At 33.3% G+C, this 26,573-nt stretch overlaps 2 protein-coding genes and 1 long non-coding RNA gene across 6 annotated transcripts in view; 2 read left to right on the top strand and 1 right to left on the bottom strand.

The window, feature by feature from the left end:
- Nucleotides 1–17,835, bottom strand: part of LOC106880872 (uncharacterized) — a 281,292-nt gene extending 263,457 nt beyond the window's left edge. The window contains exons 1-2 of one of the 4 annotated variants that reach the window (XM_052969997.2): nucleotides 17,466–17,835; nucleotides 14,176–14,629 (exon numbers count right to left, since the gene is read on the bottom strand). In XM_052969997.2, the coding sequence (XP_052825957.1) occupies nucleotides 14,176–14,512 (337 nt within the window). In that variant the 5' untranslated portion in view covers nucleotides 14,513–14,629; nucleotides 17,466–17,835. Of the gene's footprint in view, nucleotides 1–14,175; nucleotides 14,630–15,613; nucleotides 15,945–17,449 lie in introns of those variants that run through there. The other 3 variants (XM_089356238.1, XM_089356235.1, XM_089356236.1) reach the window with 3 other exon arrangements.
- Nucleotides 17,836–18,193: 358 nt separating this feature from the next.
- On the top strand, nucleotides 18,194–20,414 carry LOC106874389 (uncharacterized). The gene has a single exon (XM_052969996.2). It carries the CDS (start codon nucleotides 19,277–19,279, stop codon nucleotides 20,222–20,224), a length of 948 nt encoding a protein of 315 aa, XP_052825956.1. The 5' UTR covers nucleotides 18,194–19,276; the 3' UTR covers nucleotides 20,225–20,414.
- A 2,838-nt stretch (nucleotides 20,415–23,252) lies between these two features.
- On the top strand, nucleotides 23,253–26,297 carry LOC149134341 (uncharacterized). Its single transcript, XR_016242833.1, has 2 exons — nucleotides 23,253–25,847; nucleotides 25,987–26,297. It is a non-coding gene; the product is annotated as an uncharacterized LOC149134341 (long non-coding RNA).
- Nucleotides 26,298–26,573: the final 276 nt, after the last annotated feature.

Raw genomic sequence — 26,573 nt, 5'->3', positions numbered from 1 at the left:
ATATTATATATATATATATTATATATATATATATATATATATATTAATATATATATATATAATATATATATATATATATATTATATATATATAATATATATATATATATATATATATATATATATATATATATACATACACCAGCCAATACGGAAGCCATTTGATGGTTGCTAAGGGTGCTAGAAATACCAGTCAAAAACTCTTTATAACCACATCCTTCTGTCTTATGGGTAAAAGTTAATGAAAGTTGCATAATAAATATTATGATCAGCAGGAATGAAAAATGTAAAAACCTAACTTGACTTTCTGAAATTACAAACGAATAAATAAATGCTTCAAAATAGGTAAATTTTCAAATCCAATTTTGATTCCCTCTTTTACTGATCACATATTCAATAATAATAATGCTTCAAAACTTCATATATTAACATAACATGTATGTTGATAGCAAAAGGGAAGACTACAAAATCGATGAAGTCTCAACTTGGTGTCTTGAAGTTGAAGAAATAGCAGCCAAATCTTCATCAAATCACATCATACTGTTTTATGAACGAGGTCAACAAAGCAGTCTTTGTGTTAGGTGAAGTTGTTAAAAATAGTTGCCAAATTGCCCTTTTATATATGCCTGTGTGTGTGTGAACTAACAAGAGGGATCTCTAAGTTGTAGCTAGATCTCCTAGAAATATTAGTTAAATCTCCTTCAAATCACACTTAATGGTATGAAGTATATATATATATATATATATATATATATATATATATATATATATATATATATATATATATATATATATATATATATATATATATATATATATATATATATATATATATATATATATATATATATATATATATATATGTATGTATATATATATATATATATATATATATGTATATATATATATATATATATATATGTATATATATATATATATATATATATATATATATATATAATATATATATATATATATATATATATATATATATATATATATGTATATATATATATATATATATATATATGTATATATATATATATGTATATATATATATATATATATATATATATATATATATATATATATATATACCGTGGAGGCGCAATGGCCCAATGGTTAGGGCAGCGAACTCGCGGTCGTAGGATCGCGGTTTCGATTCCCAGACCGGGCGTTGTGAGTGTTTATTGAGCGAAAACACCTAAAGCTCCACGAGGCTCTGTCAGGGGATGATGGCAAACCCTGCTGTACTCTTCCACCACAACTTTCTCCTCACTCTTACTTCCTGTTTCTGTTGTGCCTGTAATTCAAAGGGTCAGCCTTGTCACGCTGAATGTCCCCAAGAACTACGTTAAGGGTACATGTGTCTGTGGAGTGCTCAGCCACTTGCACGTTAATTTCACGAGCAGGCTGTTCCGTTGATCAGATCAACTGGAACCCTCGACGTCTCAAGTGACGGAGTGCCAACAACATATATATATATATATATATATATATATATATATATATATATATATACCATACTGAAAGCAAAGTGAATTATGAAAACAGAGCAAGTAAACATTGCTAAGTCCATAACTGCCGGTAGTCAGGCAAAGGGTGAACTACAGCAATGAGTTGAAGCAATAAGCTAAAATCTTCACTGAGGCAATTGAATGTAAAACACAATACAACCAGATAGAAGATCAAGTGGAAGAAAGCCATAGCGCTGACTTATCTAACCAATGTTGCCATAGAAAACCAGATGAGGCTGATAGCAATAATACGGAACAATATTCTTTATAGAATACAATAGACTAAGAAAATATTTATTCCAAAATTTTCCAGAATGCTAAATGGGTTTAGCTAGTCCCTTCCCATCATAAAGTCTCTTTACATCTTTAAATATAAACAATTCTTTTCCTGTGACACAAAGCAGGCGTTAGGGAAAAAAAATATTCTATGATTTAAAATTTATTTTAATATTTTTATGTTTTATTTATATTTTATCAAAATACTGTACATTCTTCATAAGTTTTCATTACAAATTCTTTATTTAAGTTGGTAGATTATTGATTTCAAGGGAAACATCACCATAAAATGTGTTTGATATATAAAACATTACCATCTGTGAAACCTGTAATGCTAGCGATAACATCATCATCATTTCATGTTCACTTTTCCATGCTTCCAGGAGTTAGATGGAATTTACTGCAGATGGATGCCTTTACAGTTACCAACTCTCACCAGTTTCCAAACAATATACCGTATTTTAACATATATAGGGAACCCTTTATTTTCATCTTCCCAATTACTATCACTCACCCTTATAATGTAGGGCAGACATGTATTTCTTCTACAGCAACACACCTCCTCTTGTCCCTCCGTACCTGACAAAAAAGCCACCTCCCCACTTCCTAACATCCCCACCACCACCACTCCTATTTAGCTACTCCTTTTTCTTCTTTCCTGATCATTTTTGTCTTGCAACTTACTTATTAACTAACCTCACTTGCACTGATGGCACAAAAAAGAGTATTTAGTTCATATTGTAAGGTGGCTGGCATTAGGAAGGACATCCAAGCACAGAAAGCATGCCAAAGCTGACACTGGAGTTCAACATAGAACTGTGGTTTGTCAGATCCTGTCAAACTGTCCAACCTATGGCAACAAGGAAAATGAATGATGACGATGTTGCTGATGAGATAATCGTGCAAAGGTTGAAGAATAATAAATTTTCTGCAATTATATCTGAATTTACAGAACTATGTCTCAACATCAGTGGAATCATTTATCTCTATTTTTAACTCATTTCAGTAATTGGACTGTGGCCATGCTGAGGCACAGCCTTGAAAGACTTAGTCATAAAAATCAGCCCCAGAACTTATTTCTTATGTCTGGTACTTACTGTATTCATCTTTTGATGAACTGCTAAGTTACAGGGATGTAAACAAACAAACATCAGTTATCAAGTGGTAGCAGGGGGAAGAAACACAGTTATAAAGAACGTACACACGCACGCGCACACACACATATATATACAACCAGCTTCCATACAGTTTCTGTCTGCCAAATTCACTCACGCTTGCCCAAGGTGCTGCAGAGTGGAACTAAGCATAAAACCATATGGTCATAAACGAAGCATTTTAACCACACAAAAACTATTACTTTCTAATAAAGAGCTAAAACACAGTGTATTAACTCAGACCTTCAACAACAGGGAGCAGTATATTGCATCACATTATCCCTAACTTGTGAACATGCAAGAAAGTCAGCTCATATTTTTTTCTCTGGCACAAGGTGAACTAAAATTAACATTTTATGTACATCTTCAGTGTAGATAGTCACATCTTATTTCATCATCATATATCATTTAACATCCACTTTCCTATGCTCGAATGGGTTAGACAGAATTTGTTGAGGTAAATTTTCTATGGCTGGATTACCTTCCAGTTGCCAACCCTTACCTGCTTTCAATCAAAGTAATATATTCCCATGGGATGACATGTTTTTAGACAGAAGAATGGAAACAAACACCTTGCTTGTATTATTGTGGTACGTGTTTTTACAACTGTCACACCATGTCAGGACAAGAGCACATGTGCATGCACACACACGCATATACTTACATGTTTATGTATGTATATATATATATATATATATATATATATACACATACATGTATACACACACACAAGTGTCAGTGCTGCATTAACACACCCTTGTCGGTGCTACATAAACACACCCGTGACACATAAAAGCACCCAGCACACTCTGTTAAGTGGTTGGTGTTAGGAAGAGCATCCAGCCAGAGAAACCATGCCACAAGAGACAGTTGGAGTCCTGAGAGCTCCCTATTAGCCAGCTCCATGTTGAACCTTCTAACCCATGCCAGCATGGAGAGCAGATATTAAATGATGATACTGATGAACAATGGTCACACACACATGTGCATATTAGGTTTCTTTCAGTTTCCATTTACCAGATTCACTCACAAGACATTGGTTGGTTCTGGGCAATAAATAGAAGACACTTGCCTAAGGTGTTGCACAGTGGGACTGAACCCAAGACTACATGGTCAGGGAGCAAGTTTCTTAACCACACAGCCACAGCTGTGTCTTATTCTATTTTGGAAATAGTCAATTCTCATGTAATGCTACTACTCCTGTAATACTAGAGTTAATCGATCAGAGAAAATATCAGGTATAAACACACAGCTTGCCAGCAGACTTTATTAGCTTATTTATAAATTACAGTTAGAACAAAACAAGCCTATGGCTTCTAATTACTTGACTACTACTAAAGTACATGCTCAGCTATGGGACTACCAATAATAAATATGTAAACTTGTATGCTGACTCTAACTATGTGGTTAAGAAGCTGGTTTCCTAATCATGTGGTCATGGGTTCAATACACTGTGTGGCACTTTGGGCAAGTGTATTCTGCTATAGCCTCAGGTCAATCAAAGCCTTGTGAGTGGATTATGCAGATGGAAACTGAAAGAAGCCAGTTGTATACATATATATGGATATCTGTGTGTAGCCTTGTCTAGACATTAGGTGATGGCTGTTGAAGAGCATCACTGTCATAGAAGCAGTGTTATTTGCTTCCAGTCTTCTGTGAAAAACATGTCTGGCCCATGGAGAAATGCTACCTTGGAAGCAGGTGAGGGTTGGTCACAAGAAGGGCATTCAACTGTTGAAAATCTGCCTCAACAAACTCTGTGTGACCCCATGCAAGCATGGGAAAGTGAACATTAAATGATGATGATGATGACAAAACATACAATCTGTTTAACCCTTTTGATACCAAACCAGATGAAACCACTTCTGGCTCTGTTGTACAAATGTCTTGTTTTCATAAGTTTTGAATTAAAATCTTCCACCAAACCTTAGTCACAATTTATGTTCCTAACACTAGCTGAATGATAACTAAGTTATTTTACTAAATTCTTTGTTATATTTAAAATTAATTGAAAGAAACACAGAGCATCTCAACAGAAATATGGTAACAGAAAGGTTAAAGTGTATTTGAAATGAAACATGTTCATTGCACTGATTTGACTTTTATCTTTTACTTGTTTCAGTCATTAGACTGCAGCCATAATGGGGCACTGCCATCAAAAATTGTAGTCAAATGAATCAACTCCCAGGACTTATGTTTTTTAAGCCTGACATTTTATCAGTCTCTTTTGCTGAACCACTTAGTTATGGGGATGTAAACATACAAACACCAGTTGTCAAACAATGGTGGGGAATAAACACAGATACACATATAAATAATATATATATATTTATAAATGATGGGCATCTTTTAGCTTCTGTCTGCCAAATCCATTCTCAAGGTTTTGGTTGGCTCAAAGCTATAGTAGAAGACACTTGCTCGAAATGTCATGCAGTAGGATTGAACTCAAAACCATGTGGTTGGAGGAAAAAATTTTGCAGATTTTTAAATACCATGGTGGTGAATTAGTAAATTGAGTCACTAGAAAATGAGAAACAATATCTTGCAGTATTTGTTTCACCTCTCTGCATTCTGAGTTCAAATCCTACCCAAAGTCAACTTTGTTTTCCTCCTTTTTCAGGTTGATAATAAAGCACCATTATAGGGTGATGTGATTGGCAGAATTGTTGAAGAACCAGATGGGATGCCTCATGGCACTAGTTTGAAGCCTTTGCACTCTGAGAAGTCAATGGCTTTGGTCATCACCATCATCATCATCACCAACATCATCCTCTTTTAACGTCCATTTTCCATGCTGGCATGGGTTAGATGATTTCACAGGAGCTAGCCAGTCAGAGGACCATGCCAAACTCTTCTGTCTACTTTGGTAAAATTTCTAAGGTTCGATGCCCTTCTTAAACTGTACTGGTCCTAAAACAGTTACCTTTCTCTTGAACAGTATCAGTGAAATGGAGAGGAGAGACTTCCATTTAAGGGCAACTGTCAGACTTCCACAAAAAAGAAAATTAGAGGTAAAAAAAAAAAATTTGTCCAACCTGTATAAACATGAGATACTTGGACAACCATACCTGATAGAGGACCCAGAAAACCTAACTATTCCAATGTGAAGTTAGAATAATACCTTTATCCTAAAGTAGGCAGAAGTATATATCATGCATCTTGCTTAGGGACACTATAAAATAGTTCTAGCTAAAATGTGAATTTATGTTCACTGGATCAATAATTTAACAATTTAATGACTTAGCTACCACAGCTTTAAAATTTGGGCTGAAAATTACTAATAGATCTGGTATTTATAAAATTACTAATAGATCTGGCATTATGAGTCATAATCACTAACAAATTAAATATATTATTAAAACGTTGAGCTTAATTATTTTCAATGTTTTCGACATAGGAAATAATCAAATCACATTAGGGTTAAATATGATAATAAGGAAAAAAATATTAGGAAATGGTTAAGCAAAAAGGAAGACAATTTTAGTCATCGTTAGCAGAAAGACAATTTTCACTATTGCTTGTTGGTTTTGTAGCAACTAAGAGCAGGTAGGGTCTGGGGTTCAGTCCCACTATGTGGCACTTTGCATAAGAGTTTATATACTATAGCCTAAGGCTTTGTGAGTGGAAACTGAAAGGAACTACCAGTGTGTGAAAATATGGGAGTGTGTGTGGATGTATGTATATTTCACTGTTTCACTAAGGTAAAATTAACAAAAAAGTAGTCCATCCGTTCTGAGACAAATATTATTTAATGTACACAGTATAAAGATATGAGGCTATAAATAGTTTCTTGCACTGGAGACATGAGTCCAGGTAAGTTTTTGTAACATGCCTTGTGTCTGCAAGCAATCTTTGAGCTTGGAGACATAAGGCACGTTATAAAAACTTGTCTGGACCAGTGTCTCCTAGCAAGAAACTTTTAATAGCTTGTATCTTTATGTGTACAGTAAATGATATATATATATATATATATATATATATATATATATATATATATATATATATAGATAGATAGATAGATAGATAGATAGATAGATAGACAGATAGATAGATGTTAATATCGAACAGTGAGACTGAGTGCTCAACACCACATTGGTGGATAAATATTCTTTATTTGTGGGGTAACTAGACTACCATTGGTTTCATGTTGGGAGGGATATCTCCTAAAAATTATTCAAGTTTGTATTTTGGGACACTAGTGTTCATCTCTTGTTTTTATCCAAGATGGAGACAAACACTAATGTCCCAAGGTACAGACATGAACAATTGCTGGGAAATATCTCTCCCAACATGAAACTAATGGTAGTCTGATTACCTAATGAATAAAAAAAAGTGTGTGTGTGTGTGTGCATGTCTTCTTGCTTTGACTTCACACCATATTTATAAAATAAGTGTCACCATCATGCAAGCGGTGTCTTTTGTTTTCATGGAAACATGTCTGGCCTTTGAGAAATATTACCTTACTTGGAAACAAGTGAGTGTTGGCAACGGGAAAAGCATCCAGCCATAGAAAATCAACCTCAACAAATTCTGTGTTATCCATACAAGGATAGAAAAGTGGATGTAAAAAGGATGATGATGGCTAATTATGATAATGGCATGCTTGTAATAATTAGTGGTGTTAAAAAATGATATCGCTGATAATTAATTACTCTGTCTATGCACAGTAATTCATTTGGCAATAAACAATATCTTTTATCTTTTACTTGTTTCAGTCATTAGACTGTGGCCATGCTGGGGCACCACCTTGAAGAAACTTTAGTCAAATGAATTGACCCCAGTATTTTTTGTTCGTTTGTTTATTCTATCGATTTCTTTTGCTGAACCACTAAGTTACAGGGACATAAACACACCAGCACCAGTTGTCAAGTGATGGTGGGGACAAACGCACACACACACACACACATGATGGGCTTCTTTCAGTTTCCATTTACCAAATCCACTCAGAAGGATTTGGTCAGCCGAAGGCTATAGCAGAAGACATTTACCCAAGGTGCCATGTAGTGGGACTGAACCTGGAACCATGTGGCTGGGAAACAAGCTTGCTGTCATATTTCTTATATCAAATGTAGAATTAACTATAGTTAGTAATATAGCTTCCAACGATAAGGAGACTGTAAAAAAAAAAAACCATTATACTACAGCTCCTACTCATTTCTAGTTATTTCCAAATTAGAGCTGATTTAGAAGATTAAATTTAGTAAATCAATTTTGTTTTCTTTCGGAAAATCTTATATTCTAACCTTGCATAACATTTGTCTTTTTTAGAGTACAATGTACATCAGTAGATTTCTAAATATTTTAAACTATCATCATCATCGTCGTTTAACGTCCGCTTTCCATGCTAGCATGGGTTGCACGATTTGACTGAAGACTGGTGAACCAGATGGCTACACCAGGCTCCAATCTGATCTGGTAGAGTTTCTACAGCTGGATGCCCTTCCTAACGCCAACCACTCCGAGAGTGTAGTGGGTGCTTTTACGTGCCACCGGCATGAAGGCCAGGCTTTACTAATTTTTTTATTCTCTTCCAATCTAGACAAAACTATAAGAAAGTATTTGAAAATGGGCATAGGCATAGCTGTGTGGTTTATGGGATCAGACCCACTGTGGTAAGTGCCTTCTTCTATAGCCCTGGGTTGACCAAAGCCTTGTGAGTAGATTTGGTAGATAGAAACTGAAAGAAGTCCCTCATGTATGTGTGCATATGTGTGTGTGTGTTTGTCAAACCTCTATCCCAACAGCTTGGCAACTGGTGTTGGTTTGTTTACATTCTTGTGACTTAGCTGTTCAGAAAAAGAGACTGATAGAATAATTACAAGGCTTAAAAAATAAGTACTGGGGTCAAATTGTTTGACTGAAAAACTTTCAAGGTGAAGCCCCAGCATGACCACAGTCCAGTGACTGAAACCAGTAAAAGAAAACCCACAAGGCTACTAAACTAGGATATTGCATCACTAGAGATACTACTATATGTTCTTAACGAGTTTGTTTCCATGGTAATTATTATTCTCAATACCTTGATTTCTGCATGACTCATCATCATTTTAACCAGTCAGCATTTAATACAGCCATATCCAGCCCAAATATTCTACCTGTTTTATGCTAGATCCAACCTCTCACACCAACCCTACAATGTCATTCTAAAAACAAACAACCACATCATCAAAATCTCGATGCTTTGAGATAATGCATAATGCATGATAAATTCAAAACATTGAGAATAAATAAGCAGAATGTTAGAGTTAATCAGAATGCTAAAGAGTTAATGTCCACTATGGAAAATGTTGAGATGGGTTTTATTTTCTATGGCCAGATGCCCTTCCTGTTATGAATCCTCACTTGTTTCCAAGTAAGGTAACACTTCCTTATGGCCAGACATGTTTTTATGGAGGATTGGAAATGAAGGACACCACTTGTATGAAGGGGACATTCATTTACAATCATCATGTAATGTCAAGACACAGAGACAGTAACACACACACACACACATAAACATAGAATGGGTTTCTTTCAGTTTCCATCTACCACATCCACTCACAAGGCTTTGGTCGGCTAGTAGCTATAATAGAAGGCACTGCCAAATGTGCTACACAGTGGGACTGAACCTGAAGTTATTTAACTGGAAAGCATGTTAAATTGACCTGCTGGAAATAGTAACCAAAACTCTCTTAAATCATCTTAAAATATAATAAAACACACTGAATAACAAATTCTCAGATATGGCTATATGGAACAGCCTGGTTTCATTTTCTGTCCTACTTCATGGCAATTTAGACAAATGTCTTCTAAGCCAATCAATTCCTTGAGAGTAGAATTGATAGACAGAAATTGTTGTGTGTGTATGTGTTGACATCTACATCTTCACATGACAGCATCTAAACAAAATGGTAATGTCTGTATCTAACACTACTAACAGATAACTTGTGATAATTAGGGAGCTTCTACATGGCTGCTAAACCTGCAAAAATTAGTAGCCAAATCCCTCCCAAAAAAGTACATAGGAATAATTCTATTATGGACACAAGGCCTGAAATTTGGCAGGGAAGGGACCAGTCGATTACATTGACCCCAGTACACAACTGGTACTTAATTTATCAACTCCGAAAGGATAAAAGGTAAAGTTGACCTCTGCGGAATTTGAACTCAGAACATAGCGGCAGACAAAATAGCGCTAAGCATTTCGCCCGGTGTGCTAACAATTCTGCCAGCTCACTGCCTTAAGAACATAGGAATAATGTAACTAGAACTAAATTATCCAAACAAAACACACACACATACAGACATCATATAAACATTTGTTTAAATTATGCAGATTACCTAGGCCGTAACTGTGTTCTGTCTTTTTTGAATTATTCTAAGTCCCTTGACTACTGGAAATAAGGTTGGACAATTACCATGCTAATGGCTAATGAGCTAGAAACATGTGTCCATAACTCTACTCATCACCAAACAATAAGTTTGTCCTTTTCCTTAATGGCATATCAACTCTGGAGAAATTCTTGATTATTGAGATTATCTCCCCTTATCATAATTGCAGCTGATCATAATTGCCATTTGGTAAATTTGATACATCTTCTAGAGGCAGAGATAATTTCAATAAATCAAGAATCTATGTTGTGTGGTATTTGATATACCTGTATATGTCTATGTTGTTCAAATACATGCCACTGGTCACTCTGAATTCTTATCTCCTGCCACTGTCTATCTACTTGTCTCTACTGCTAATTCATTCTCTCTCTTCTAAATGTGAGTAGGTGTGTGTAACTCCTCTACAACAGAAAGATGCTCCACTCCAATCTCTTCCTTTATATCTTAACCACATCTAAAATATGGATGCAGCATCCTCCTTCTCTATATTTGTTGGCTTGTATGAACAACATGCTAACCCCAATTGAGCCAGTGATATGAAAAACTTGCAGTACACACTGTAACGTGATTAATGTTGGGAACGGCATCCAGCTTCAGAAACTATGTCAAAGCAGACAATGGAGTACAATGCAGTTATTTTAACTCATCAGATCCTTGTCAACAGTCTAACCCACACCAGCATGGAACATGGACATTAAAAGAGGGTTATGATATCGGTGGCACGTAAAAAGCACCCACTACACACTCAGTGTGGTTGGCATTAAGAAGGGCATCCAGCTATAGAAACTCTGTCATATCAGATTGGAGTCTGGTGTAGCCATCTGGTTCGCTAGTCCCCAGTCAAATCGTGCAACCCATGCTAGCATGGAAAGCGGACGTTAAATGATGATGATGATATATATGTGTGTGGCATGTGGCCAAGTGGCTAGTGTTGGGGGTCATGATCAAAAGGTTGAGGGTTCAGTTCCTGCACAGGGCTGCACGTTATGTCCTTGAGCAAGGCATTCCATTTCATGTTGTTCCAACTTGCTCAGCTGTAAATAACTAGCAGCCAAGTGCTGGTATGGTCGCTTCCTCTCCTCCCAGTTCCCACATCATCAGTACTAAGCTGGGTTGAGGGTAGGAAGTCTCAGAGCATGTCTACATCAGCTCACAACTACAGAGGCACCTAGAATGATTAGAGAAAGCACGGTACAAGCTTGTTATACTCGATCGTGAGTGACGGCTAAACTTAAGCGCGCGCACACACACACGATTGTTTGATATCGTTTCCTATTTTTTCCTAAACATAAAGAGTTTATGAGAGACCATCGACCTGTTAGAAATAAAAGCAAAACCTCATTCAAACTACATCCTAACGTCTAGCAAAAAATAACGCCTTTGTCAAAGCAGGATAGCTTTTCAAATCATAGGTCTGTCTGCTCTGCAGTCTTGACCTTGGGCTAAACAGCGACATGTATGTACATATATACGCAAAAACAGATATATGTACACTTCCCATTTGTTAACGCAAACGTATACTGTAATAGATAAGTCTAGAATAGATGTTTGCAGTGTATGGTTTAGCTCAGAGGCGTTTTCATAATTGACAGGTATTTGCTTTAGTCTATCCAGCTGATAACCGGTTCCACAATTCCCCATCGGAGTGGTTAGCATCAGAAAGGGCAACCTTCAGGCCCATGTCGTAGACAAGAGGAATAAATATAAAAGTTCACTTATACGCACCTCCATACACAGAACTTTACAAGACGTTCGGCTAATATACATATATATATACTTGTTTCAGTCATTTGATAGCAGCCATACTGGAGCACCGCCTTATGTTATATACATATATATTACATACACATATACACCATTCATATAAGTGCTATGTTCTATATGCGTAACTAATCAATCGGTGACATTAATTCATTATTATTTTACATACCTGCATATTTAAGACATGCACGTTTGTCTTAAGAGTATATATAAAACAACGTACTAAGAACATGATGTGTCTATATATGTGTGCATGCGGTTATTACGCCCATATATATATATATATATATATATATATATATATATATATATATATATATATAGCGTAATAACCACAGATCGACCTATCCCACCCTATGTAACAACCGGAACATTTATCATGGTAATGATGTAAACGGTGAAAAAGTCGATGTTGGTGGCATCAGCTGACAATAACAACATACGAATGCCCAGTTTGGCTAGACTTTTTATTAGTACTATTTTTTCTTAACAAAAAAAATTAACTTCCGATATTTTTCATCTTAACACGAGTTTGGCAACTAATTTTTCTCTCAATCTTTCTCGTTAACTACATATATATATATATATATATTATATTATATTATATATATATAAAACATTTTTTTAAATCAAACTTCTTTGTAGTATAAAAAAAATTATCCATCGCAGAACGATATTTTGACTAAATAAATATTATTTTGCATATGCTTCAATATATATACACACATATATATATATGTGTGTGTGTGTGTTTTATATCATTCTTGGAAATTCAAAGACGTTTTTCCGTTCATTCATATTTTATGTGAATAAATGTGTGGAACTATCTTTTAGAACATGTATGTATATAGGGGAAGCGAATAAGGTGTGTGAATGTGTGTATATACACACTATATACATCCACTATAAACACACACACACATTATATACATACATACATACATATATATATATATATATATATATATATATATATATATATATATATATATATATATATAATGTGTCTTGCAAACATGTCTGCATTTTACGTGTATGTTATACATGTGGCGCAACAAAAATTGTACCCAAACAAATGATGAAAATTAACTGATAAATAACATAGAATAATAAATAACAACGAGTCATTCACAGAAAATATTTTAACTCTCATGTTATACGCACACACATATATATATACACACATCTGTATTAACTCAAATATATATATATATATATATATATTTGTAGTTCTCATTTGCAGACGTGGACGTACATAATATATACGCCACGAATATATATATATATATATATACATATGTAGGTAGAGTGTACACACATACGCAATATATATATATATATGTAGTTCCTATTTGCCGACGTGGACGTATAGTAAATTATATATACTCGCGCGTGGCGTATTTAGCCAAGAGTTGTCTTCATAAATGACAAGTACATGAGATAGATAGATAGATAGATAGATAGAAAGATAGAAAGAAAGATAGATCGATAGATAGACAGACAGATACGCGTGTGACGCATGTGTAATACATATAAAGATCACGTATGTACGTATGCGTGAAGATATATAAAAACGTGTGTCTGTCTGTATGTATGTATGTATGTATATATAACGCAGGTACTCCGTGAGTATGCAAACGTATGTCTGTGTAAAGGAGGCAGGATGTCGTACGGCTGGGGATACTACGAAACACATTTATCGGCTAGGTCACATTTATATACCTACATGTGCATATATATGCATGTATGTACGTATGTATACATGTGTATGCATATTTATATCTATATATACACACACACACACACAGCTTTCACACATGTTCACACAAACACACACAAACGTGCATTTAATGTGTGTGTATATATATATATATATATATATATATATATATATATATATATATAGTGTTATGTGTGTTCACATACATAGGTAGATTAATAGCAGCAGACTATTAAAGTGGTTGAATCGGTGGTTGATGGGTCATTAGTAAATGCTTAAGTTTTCGGTAAGCACATGTAGCCGGAAACTGGGGGGTGGGGTTGGCAAAAAAATAATAAAGGATGGTTCTTTTTTAAGGCAAAACCGTTTAAACTTACCTTGTATACTACGTCGGCGAGCCGTTTCCCTTAAATCATAGCCGGGCGAAGTCCGTTGATGTTCAACGGGACTCAAGTTCGGACTTAAGTTCAAGATAGGTGGACTGTGTGTGCTAAAGAAGTGTCCTGTGTTGTCATTATTGGAGTTGGTCGGCATGTTGGTAATCTGCCCCATTTCAGAGAGCAGAGCACCGCTTTCGGGTGTGTAGAGAGACTCCGAGGCGGCAGAGACTAAAGATGGTGAGATACGACCGCTGTAACTGGCTGAAGGTTTCGACGACAGAAGAGAGTATGTGCGGGCAAGTTGGGCTTCTTTCTGGCTAGTGGCAACTGGCATGTCGTGGGATCGACTTAGCCTCTGTTCCACTTTATGTCCACACACGAGCTTAACACACAAAAAAAGCTAAGCTGTTCACTAGATTAAATAAGCTTTCCTTTATGAGAAAATCTGGATCTGTAACAGATAAGGATTGAAGAAAATAAATACAAAATATAGATAGAGAAAACAGCTACTTTTTTGTTTTTCTGTCTTTCTTATGTCTACTTGAACATCTAACGAATAAATGATAGGAGGGGATGGAAAGACGAGAGAAATCAGAAAAGAATGTATTGACCGATGTGTAGTGATGAGGCTCCTTACGAACGTGTGCGTGTATGTATATATATGTGTATGTACGTACATACGAACGTCAGTATGCAGGCGTGTAGGTATGTATATATATATATATATATATATATATATATATATATAGCTGTGTTTATATGTATGTGTATAATTCGTTCTATACATACATGCACAATCAATCGTCTTATTTAACCTCTTCCAAACAGTTCACACAGTCTTAGAAATAGTTGTTTTTATTAATGACAGGATGGAGTTTCTAACAAATATGTTATAAAATTCCAAGTAATTTTCCCAGCGATATTCTTATTATTCATAGATAATAACTATTTCTGTTTCGAGAGAAGGCCACTTCTAAAGAATACATACAAGTGTCGATATATAATAGGTACTTATTTTATTGATCTCAATGGGATGAAATCCTAGATGAGATGCGAACTTAGAATCGTCAAGTATCGAACTTAACGATTCTCAAATACTGTTCAGCATCAATCCAACTTCTCGACTATTTATGTTTTCACCAAATAATAATTTTTTTCCTTAAAGTTTTCTGTAGGGAAAATAAAAGTTGTGATGTACATACATTTCACAAGAGCCAATATGGTGCTGTAATAATATAAATCATATTGTTAGATATATTTCTTAAATCAGTAATTTTGATTCTTTTTTTTTTTTTGCAATAAACTAAACTATTTATTTGATTAAAAAAAAATAATAAATTCAATTTGTATAAAATAAATCCTGAAGCTTTGAACTCTGGTAGAAGAAAAAAAGGGGGAGGCATGAAGAAAAAATAACAAAGTAAAATAAACCCGCCGAACGAATCTTATAGAAATTAATGAGAAGGAATGAAAGAATAAATAGAAACAGAGTCGGACGAATATAACAAGCTGAAAGCTATTGGGACTGGTAACGCCATGCAGTCGGCGGCATGCAGTATTGCACCAAGGCTTGCACAGTGAAGACTAATATCACTGCATCAAGGGCCATTGCCACCACCAATGCGGACTGTTTATCACATCTTATACTGCAGCATCTCTCCCTTATTTCTTTTAGAGCTTCATTTCCTTTTCCGTAATCTTTTTTTAAACTTTTGTACCTTTATCACTTTTAGAAGTCGTTTTAAATATCCTCTTCAAGTAAATATAATATTTCATGTTTGAAAAAAAAATACGTCATAATATTAATGATTTCTTTTATGAATAATAATAATAATGATAATAATAATAATAATAATAATATAGTTCGTGGAAAATTCTTTTAAAAAAATATTTCAATATTTTTATTTCAGATACCATCATATGATGCGATTTAATTTCATCCGGTTCAATAATACTGCAACATATTTATACTAGGGTGGGGGATCTATGAGTGAACGGGGGTTTCATTCTAAGTCTATTATTAAAAAGAAAGAAAAGAAGAAAAGAAAAACATGCTTTCGATCGAAATATAAGCGAAACCTTTATTAATAGCGATCGAAAATATACTTCCTATACCGGATGTTTCACTGCAAGGCTATCATCAAGCAGATAGCAGTCATAGGATTTGCAGGTATATAATATATGACGAAGCTGTCTGATCCGGTTTCAAGTTTAGCTTGGGAATATGACGCATATGAAATGTTCAATAGCGGATGTGGATTGAGATCAAGATATTTTCTTGCGACGAATTAGACTTCATGTGATAAATTGATTTCATATAAGCTTAAAACAATTACTTTTCTTTATAATTTTCATGAAACCGAATTTTTAAAAAAAGGGTGGGGGAGATGGAGAGGGTTCAGAAAACGAAGTTTTCTGGCTATGGAGGTCAGGAGAAAAATGTCGGTTTGTGTCAATGTCTCTCGTATAGCGGTGAAGTTTCTTTCAATTTCGCGATTTTTGAATGGTTTATTTGACATAGGAATACAAATAAACATCTATTTCAACATGCTTCATAATGTGAAATTAATGACATTACCAATATATATATATATATATATATATATATATATATATATATATATATATATATATAGTTCTTTCGAGTCTTATTTTAAGCTTTCAAAATTCTTTACAAAACCTGATTGATCTTATTTTACTGAGAAAAATGTAAACAGAAAGGATTGAAGCAGAAACTAGTGTATATATATATATATAACAGCTGATAATGTGAAAATATGTCAACAAAAGATCTGTCAGGTTAAAATATTACAACAGTAGGTTTTTCACTTGACCAAAATTTAAGTGACGTTTAATTTGAAATCTATTTCGATTTCTTTTAAAAACAAAACGTAATTGAGATCAAGAAATATTGTTCTTGGTCTTCCAATTTAAATACCCCTAAGCTAACCTTACTAAAATCTTTTACTCCCCCAATAAAAGCCTAAAGTCAGCTTCTTCACATGTGGGTGCTATGTTTTATGCTAGAAGTACATGCTTAGAATCACACTTTTTACATATTCAATAAACGTCGAGTATGGAATAGAATTGTGTGTGTGTGTGTGTGTATTCATTTAATACTTCAGAGTGTAAACTGCATTTAAAGAAAACCTAAAGCTGTTTAGTTTTTCTAAACAGAATACATCAGCTATAAAAGTTTAATTAATGCTTAGAACTACAGTATGTTTTATTAGAACCAGCCAACCAACCAACCCGGCTTTAAGATACGTACAATTAACCATACCAACCTCTGGTTTCGTTCTCTCTATATATCCCGTATCCAGTTCGAGGTATACAATAATAAATGAAGATATATGATATAGAGCTTTATAATAAAGTCTCCCAATTTTACTTGCTATATAATCTGTTGAGGTTCTAAAGTTGTTTAAGGATTCGTTAAAATGTATAAGAAAAATAATGTACCCTCCAGATTTGTAAAACGAGAGAGAGCAGACAGGTAACTGAAGCCAGTGTAATTTGGCTGAGTAAACGATTTCACCAGCTACTAAGTATATAAGAAATATTTCAGCCGATATACCTATCCCTAAGCTAAACTACTGGAATATGAATAGACAAACGTCGGGTGGAGTGCCAAGAAAAGGATTCCCCGCCTACTTTAGTGACGTCACATCCGTAGGAAATACCTTTTGACACAATAATGTTTTGTTTTGTTTACGAATTTTTTTTTTAAATTTTGAACATCGTTGATATCCGGTATGTAAAATATAAACAAATTTTCAAACTTAAATAAAAACAATTTTATTTAATATTTTCACGATTATATTAGAAAAATAAACGTAAAATTTTAAATTTCGAATAATAATCTTGAAATAATATTTTCTTTTTGTTTTACTTTTTTTAATCCTTTTTATCCGTCATGTATACAATAATAAACAATGACGTCATTATATCACTTGATCCAAATGCTGTAATTTGATTGGTCAAAACGTTATTGTTTTGATGATGACGTACGTATGTTTTTTTTTAGAGAGTACATTCGAGAAAGACGTGTTTGTATGCGAATGACTTACTCGGTGGAAGGAATCTGTGCCATGAACACAGGGAACATTATACATCATCGCCCTGATCAAAATTCATTTAAAAACCGGACTTCGAGTTGTAAAAACAAATCAAATCGCATAGGCATCTATCTATGACTGGAAGCATCAACAGACAGGCTTTCACTTTGGAAGACGAAAAAAAGCTAATCGCCATTTTGAGAACGAAAACTGTTTTTATCAAGTGACTCTTATTTTTCTTTTCTCTCCTATTTTGTTATTATTTCAGTAATTACCTTTACTTTTTTTAGGTCTTATAGTTATATTTTTTCTTATTTTCAGAAATCAACTTCTAAATTTTATTAATTTGGTTTTATTTTTTTTTTGTTAAGAATAACATTGCTTTCATTAATCTTGAATATTTTTTTAATTTTGTAATTATTTCTCAAGTAGATTAATAATATTAAGCTATCAGAAATATAATTCTTTATTTTTTACGACCAAAAAAGAAAACAAAGCTAAGTTATAATTTTTTATATGTAAAGTAAAAAATAGAAATTTTTTTTAAATATTTAAATTCTATTTAACTGTAAAGAGGTGAAGAAAAAGAAGAAAAAAAGCTCGTTGAACTGGTTTTATTGTCAAAACAACCATAAGTGTGTATTTTTATCTGCTACCATCAGACCAGAGTCGAGTGCTTGCAGTGGTGTACGTGTTTAGCAGCTAAACAACAACAACAATAATAACAGCAGTGGTAGTCGTGAGTGAAGCTAAGCTCGCCAGCATCTGGAACAAATCTAGTCTGGTCTGCTGTTTATTATTATTATTATATGCTTTACCTGTGTATGTTTACACCAAACCTGCTGCCAGTCACTTTAACTTTCGCCAGGCGATTAGCTCAACAACGAAAGTAAAGCAATTTTTCTCACCTTCGAATTTTAATGAACACCATTTTGATTCTTGATTCTTGCAAATAGCAGCAGCAACAACAACAACAATACTACTACTACTACTACAAATATTGATAACCAAAGAAAACCTGCAGCGAAGATTTTTGACTTATGACTTTCCCCAAAATGAAGAAAATTGGAACGGGTGCTTCAGGACAAGTGCGGCTGCAACGCCAATCCATGGCAGGTACAACAAAGAGAGCCTATCAACATCATCAACATCACCAACAGCAGCAGCACTCTTTTAATAAGAATGGACCAGCCATCTCTTCTGAGAACAGCTTTGCGTTATCTACGCCATCGATGAATCGGGTGGCGCAGCAGCAACAACATCAACTGCAGCAACAGCAGCAGCACTTACAGCAGTTAATTCAAAAGCTGCAGTCGAACAACAACAACAATAATTCGAACAATATGGCTGTGTTGCCACAAATGTATTATTCGTCCTATACACAGCAGCAGCATCATCAACACCAGCAACTGCAAACACCACACTTTAATAACAACCAACAACGTCGGCACAACAGTAGCAGTATTACTACTGCAACCACCACCAACACCACCACCTCTACTACTAATAATAATAATCAGCAGCTCCGCAGCTTACTCACACACGAAGGAGACATTCCGTCCTTGGCCTCTACTACAACCACTAATAATAATAATAATACCAGTCAAGTGTCATCTAAAGCGGACACAGCTCCCTCTAGTGCTGTTCCGGGTAATGCCTATGCAGCGGCCAAATTCAGTGACCCTCCTTCACCCAAAGTGCTTCCGAAACCGCCTGTTCATTGGACTACAACGACAAAGACCACAGTTCCTTTCAATAGTGACGACATGGCATTATCGTTTCAAGCAGCGATGGCAGCAGCATCGAACAGCCACATCCCCATGGGTAACAACAACAACAGCATCAGCATCAATAATGTTGGTAGTAATATCAGTTGTGCTAGTGATGCGAGACTGCCCTTCCCCGCTGCCCCTCCTTACTGTTCCAGTTCTGCTGATAACATCACCAGTCATTTGAGGATGATGCTCAAGCTAACAGTTCAGGCGTAAGACAAACAGACACAGACAGATAGACAGATCGTGGCATATCTGGACTCATGAAATATAAAAAATTAAAAAATTAACCAAAAAAAATACGACAAAAATATATACAGAACGAATCAGGAAATAAGAAAAATAATATAAGAATAAAAAATGACGAACGAAGCGAAATAAGTTAAAACTATTTAAAAACAGAAAATGAAAATCGTCTGGGTGGGGGGTTTATCAAAATGTGAATCAGGAGAACCACTTCCGAACAGTTCTTTAAAAAAATCTGTGTTATCTGATCGGCGAACATTCCAAATATTTTTATAATGATTATGGATCAGTATTAACGAAATGTGCTTTTTTTCAGTGAAGGTGCATTTTTTATTACTGATGAGATATAGATATAAATTGTATATATATATATATATAAAATATATATAAGTGTGTATATGTACATGCCACAAAATCTGCCATATCAAACAATTCACTAGACCTTTCATACGTGTTTCCTCAACTCGTCCCATCTTCACCCCTATCTCCGTGTCCTCCTCCCCCTACTTCAACACTACGCATGAAGGTGTCAAAAAGCAAAAATAACCCACCTTTTTTTTGCGTATCCCCTACCCCAATGGTCTTATACACCACCACCTAATAACTGCCAAACGAACAGGTCGACATTTTTTAAAAATATATCTTTGATTCTATATTTATATATCTATATTGACAGATCATAGCTTATCGCTTCCATTCACACACACACATGCTGATATGCATATATATCATGTATGAATATATATAATGCATTACATATACACAAATATAATGCATTTGTATATATATGAATGTATGTACAATGCATTATATATATGAATGTATGTACAATGCATTATATATATGAATGTATGTATAATGCATTATATATATGAATGTATGTATAATGCATTATATAAATGTATGTATAATGTATTATATATACATATGAAGTATGTATAATGTATATATATATATGAAGTATGTATAATGCATTATATATATATGAATGTATATAATGCATTATATATATATGAATGTATATAATGCATTATATATATATATATGAATGTATATAATGCATTATATATATATGAATGTATATAATGCATTTATATATATATGAATGTATATATAATGCATTTATATATGCGAATGTATATATAATGCATTTATATATGCGAATGTATATATAATGCATTTATATATGCGAATGTATATATAATGCATTTATATATGCGAATGTATATATAGTGCATTTATATATGCGAATGTATATATATATATATATATAGTGCATTTATATATGCGAATGTATGTATATATATATATATAATGCATATACATATGCGTATATAGATAATCCGTTATATACATATATATATATATGCATTTATATACATAAACACATACACGTATATTCTACAGAGTGAGTTTCTAATTGCAACCGAAATCGTTACTGAGAAGTCCAGTTGAGACTGCTTAAATTTTTCATTCGGATTTTGAACTCATCCTATGTAAGAAAAATGTTTGAACAGTCGATGGAACTATATAAATAAGCTAACAAAAGCTATTAAATTGGCCAGTTTATTATATTTGATAATTATATATACTAAAATATTGCAAGGAGGGCGAGATGCAATGTCTTTGGCCAGACATTTGGCGATTATATTGAAATGCTATTTATATAGTTTAACTTCCCTGATAAACTGTCTCCAAAGACGTTTCTAGTGAGTTCTAAATTCGTTATTGATTTGTGTAACTTTAAAAGAAAAATTTAAGGAGTCTCTAGGTTGGATTAACTTTTTTTTTTTTTTTAATTCAAATACCACTAGATCTTGTTAAGATTTGATATCTGAGATGAACTCAAACTCTAAGCAGCTTTTTTCTCCCTTCAGGAATATCTAAACAAACTGCTGAAAAGAAGAAAACTTTTCGATTTAAAGATCTGTGAGGATAATGAATATACTAAATTTTGTATAGATCTCGATGTGATAAATAGCATGTTATTTTTACCCCATCCCTGATATTATTCCCTTGTTCATTCATTACATATCCACTGATGGATAGATATTCAAACTCCTTTGGCAGGCGACAGTGAAAATTGGAACTAATGCATGTATATTTTGTGTGAAAGCATTTGTGTGTGTATATATATATGTATATACATATGTATATATATATTTTTTTTATGTGAAATTGTGTACATTGGGAGGGCCATTTTGCCAGTAAAAACACACCGGTTGTATTTCATTTTTTTATGATCATCAATTAACTTAGATACTAATCAGATGTCTGATCAGTCAGTCAACCTGTTGTTTGTTAAGTCCTTCCATTTCAGTCTCTGACTATTTTAATAACTTGCCCTTGTCTGCTCTTTCTGTGACAGAAGAGGAACATATCAGAGCATGTCGTAGATAATGTTGCAAACTGCAATGAAAGATTTCTAATGAACCAACAAATCAATTAATCAAACAGTTAATTAGTTAATTAACTGTCAGATATTAATAAAAAGAAGTGAAATACAACCAGTGCTTTTGTTTTTATAGGCAAAATGAGTCTACTGACCCTCCTAAACTATAACATATGTAATATATATATATATATATATATCCTAGGGTTACCATGGACATGGTTAGACCATATAGAATAAAATACTCAAAGTATTAATCAATTAGTGTGAACATGTTTTATTAAAACAGTGAGTCCAGCAAAAGGTATTTTGTTTTGAAAACACATCCAGTGTATGAAACAGAATCTCTTGGACTCGTTTTAATAATAATTGTACGCACACACACACACACATATATATAAATTACATAAGTGAAAGAAAGAAAGTGAGCACTGTGTACATATGAATGTATGTTTTGTGTATCTGGAGTAAAATAAGCAATTTGTGTATTTGCTGTTTAAAAATGTTGGGTTTGAAATCCTTTCTATTCACTGTCCATTTTGAAGTTGATGAATTTAGACCAAGCTATATATTCCCAGGTATAGGCTTACACAATAATAAATTCATCTTTTTTTTTTTTTTTTTAATCTGTGACTTTACTGTGATTCACACAACATTATTTTTTTGTAATAATGTTTAGGAGTGCTTCGATGAATCTGGAATTTGTTTTCCGGAACTTAAATTTTTTTTTTTTTTTTTTTTCATAGTTGAAAAATGCTTCAAACTATCACAGTTTAAAATCCCTTATAGTATTAAACTATACTTTACTTGTATTTTCTTGCTAGAAACATAGAACTTTTTTCTTTTTCTTTTTTTTTCTTTTTTTCTTTTTTATACCTAAAAATGCTTGAAATTACTACAATCTAAATCCTAATTAGTACAGTATATGCAATTTTGATTTTCTTTTCTTGCTTCAAATAGATACTTAGAACAATTTTTAAAATTGAAAGTCTTAACATTCTGACCTAATTAGAATTACTTATTCTACTAGGGGTAATTTAGCTTTTCTATTTATTATATACAGTAAGGTGGTTATCAGTCTTTCGGGAATTAATCTCTGTGCACATTGCATCTCATCCTGATATTTTTATCTGTCATTTAGAAATAATCACTATGTCTCAAAATATTACTGGCAATAGTTATGGGGAAGTGCAGGGCTTATTTATTTTCAAAATTCTTTCAGTGTATCTTAGTATTTTTTTTAAAGATTACGTAAACAAACATTTATGATTAGAAATTTAAAGTCTAAATTGAAGTTTGTGGAGGGTACATTTCAAAATGGCATGGTTTATTTACATTAATTTTTTTATTATTAACCAATTTAAGGACCTGTTTTCTGCCTTCTTTAAAGCATTCTTATAAGTATTTTATAAAAACTAAATCTCTTCCCCTCTCCCTCTAAAATCCAGATTCTCTTTATGAATTCCTGTTGTAATCACTATAGTAAATTAATGTATATTGAATCAAAGAATGTGGTTTCATATATAACAACATAAGAACTTTTCTTTAAACTGTTTAGGGTGCAAAAATGTAAACATTTTCATGGTAATTTATTTAACTGATTTAATGTGACTAGTTTGATTTCACTAATTTTACTATCTGCTCTTAAATATTATTATAATTATTATATCTACATATCCACAAGGATGCTTTTTTATTTTGGGGTCACTTTTATTTTTCTCTCTATCTCAAATTATATTTTATATAAATCACATTGTTAGGGAATATATTTCTATATTATTAGTCTGTTCCAACATTGTACTGAAATTGTAAGTGGTATATTCGATACCTGTGGACTGTTATATTTATATTGTGCCAGCTCTTTTAAGTTACTTGAAGGTCTAAGAAAATTTGAAATTGACAGAATTCATAATTGAAATTTATAATGGAATATTTAACAAGGTAGACAATCTAATTGCTTAAATTATATATTCTCAAATTGTTTTTTTTTTTTTTTCTATTATTATTATTTGGAAAGAAATCATTTTTAATATTTTGTTTATCTTCACATATTTTAATTTTATTTTATTTTACATATTCAAACTGTAGACATGGACAAGTAAAGAGAAGTAAATGTTTGCTTGGTTCACCATGCATATTTTTTCTCTTTTTATGTTTTGTCCATCTATTTGCTAATATATGTACTTGACCAGTTGATAGTTTGTAATATTTTCCCATTTATGCAAATGAAATATTTTGATAATTAACTTCATTGGTAAACATTTATTTTATTAAACTTTTGGAAAGTTAAATATTTGTGAAAATAACGCTACATAATGACCATGAATTTGTGGGCAAAAGATTCTGTCAATTTTTAATACCAAGTCTTCTCTGTTGGTAAATAATACTTCTAAGTATTCCTTATATGATAAATAATTTGATTCTTATTCTAAGAATTCTTATAGATGCAAAATTGAAATACTCATGATTTTGAAATAATGGGAAACAAGTTAATTTCACTTGAGATTATTTCCAGCAATATTGGGATTCTAAATAGTGGGCTTGCAGAAGCTGTCTGCTAATATTGTGTGATAGTTTAAATGTTGCTAACTGGTGATTGACTTGGAGTGCTTTCCTTAGGCCTTAGTGTTCTCTTGGCATGTCTCATTGTGTTATTGCAATGGCCATGCCAAGAATATAAACGTTGCTGAAACTAATGGATATGTTGTTGGTATATTAATATTGTTGGTATTGTATGATTGATATTTGTTCATGTCATACCTGTTCATTTGGCAGTTTTCTTCACTCCTCCCCCCACACCCTTTCCTGTCCCCTTCTGGTATTTTAATCACAGCTCCTGATCAAATTTGCATATCTGACCAAAAATGTCTGAGACTTGACAGTCCTTTCTTTTAAATTTTTTTTTTTTTTTTTAAATTTTACAGAAAATTCTTAAGCATTGAACAAGGATAAAGACTTCTTTGATGCTGTGCAATATGTGAATAACTGTAATTTTTTGATAAAAATGTTTATTGTAAATTTTTATTTTTTACAAACCCATTGTTTTTTTAGAGAAAACTCCGGAAAAAATATTAAAAAAAAAATTCCCTTTCCCAACTTCAGAAATATCTCGACATAACAGAAGATTGATTAGTGGTTTCATTCCACTATTTTCATAGACTTTTGGACTTTTCACATTGTCAAGGGCCATTGGATTTTCATGTGAGCCATTTTTTTCTTTTTCCTTTTTTTTTTCTTTTTTTCTGTAAATTTTCTCTTCAAAATTTCTTGCAGAATTTTTTCTCTTGGCATGCTGTAACATCATTTTGCCAAGTTCTGAAACTAATGTCTCACATTGCAGACAAATGGTGGAATCTGATATGGCTGACTGATTCAACTGACGTATATCATCTCATCTTCTTCCATCGTATGACAGCAGCATTTCTAATGGACTAACATTTATCTGACAGCTCATCTGATCGCAGGACTACATGCCTTGCGGAATCATCATCAACACAGGCCCGTGCATCTGAGTGAGTTTTCTCTGACATCTTAACAATCAAGGACAAGAGGAGTTTTCATCATACCAGCACCAGAAAAAGATACCAGTTGCCCCACCCCACCCACCCCCAAATTATAATGAAAGCCACTCACACCTACTCTCTGATATGCGAATCGTGTTGACTTCAATTCTTTCACTTTTTTTTTTCATTGTTTATTTGTGTTGATAAATGTTACTAAACAGCCTGCTAATATTCTGGAAGGCGGAGGAGGAATTTGCTTTCCTGGAGATAATCTCTCGGCTTTTACTATTCAAGTAGAATCCTTTGAAAGATGCTGGGCCAAACATAGTTTTCAACTGTATACTAGAGAGCTTCATCATCATCATCATCGTCATTTAACGTCCGCTTTCCATGCTAGCATGGGTTGGACGATTTGATTGTGGAC

This window comes from Octopus bimaculoides, chromosome 8 (assembly GCF_046866305.1).
Source record: "Octopus bimaculoides isolate indiv1 chromosome 8, ASM4686630v1, whole genome shotgun sequence".
Taxonomy (NCBI): domain Eukaryota; kingdom Metazoa; phylum Mollusca; class Cephalopoda; order Octopoda; family Octopodidae; genus Octopus; species Octopus bimaculoides.
This window is presented reverse-complemented; position numbering and strand designations above follow the sequence as displayed.

What these genes read in the sequence shown, in the direction of transcription:
- LOC106874389 (XM_052969996.2), top strand. Translation starts at nt 19,277, where the DNA reads ATGACTTTCCCCAAAATGAAGAAAATTGGAACGGGTGCTTCAGGACAA.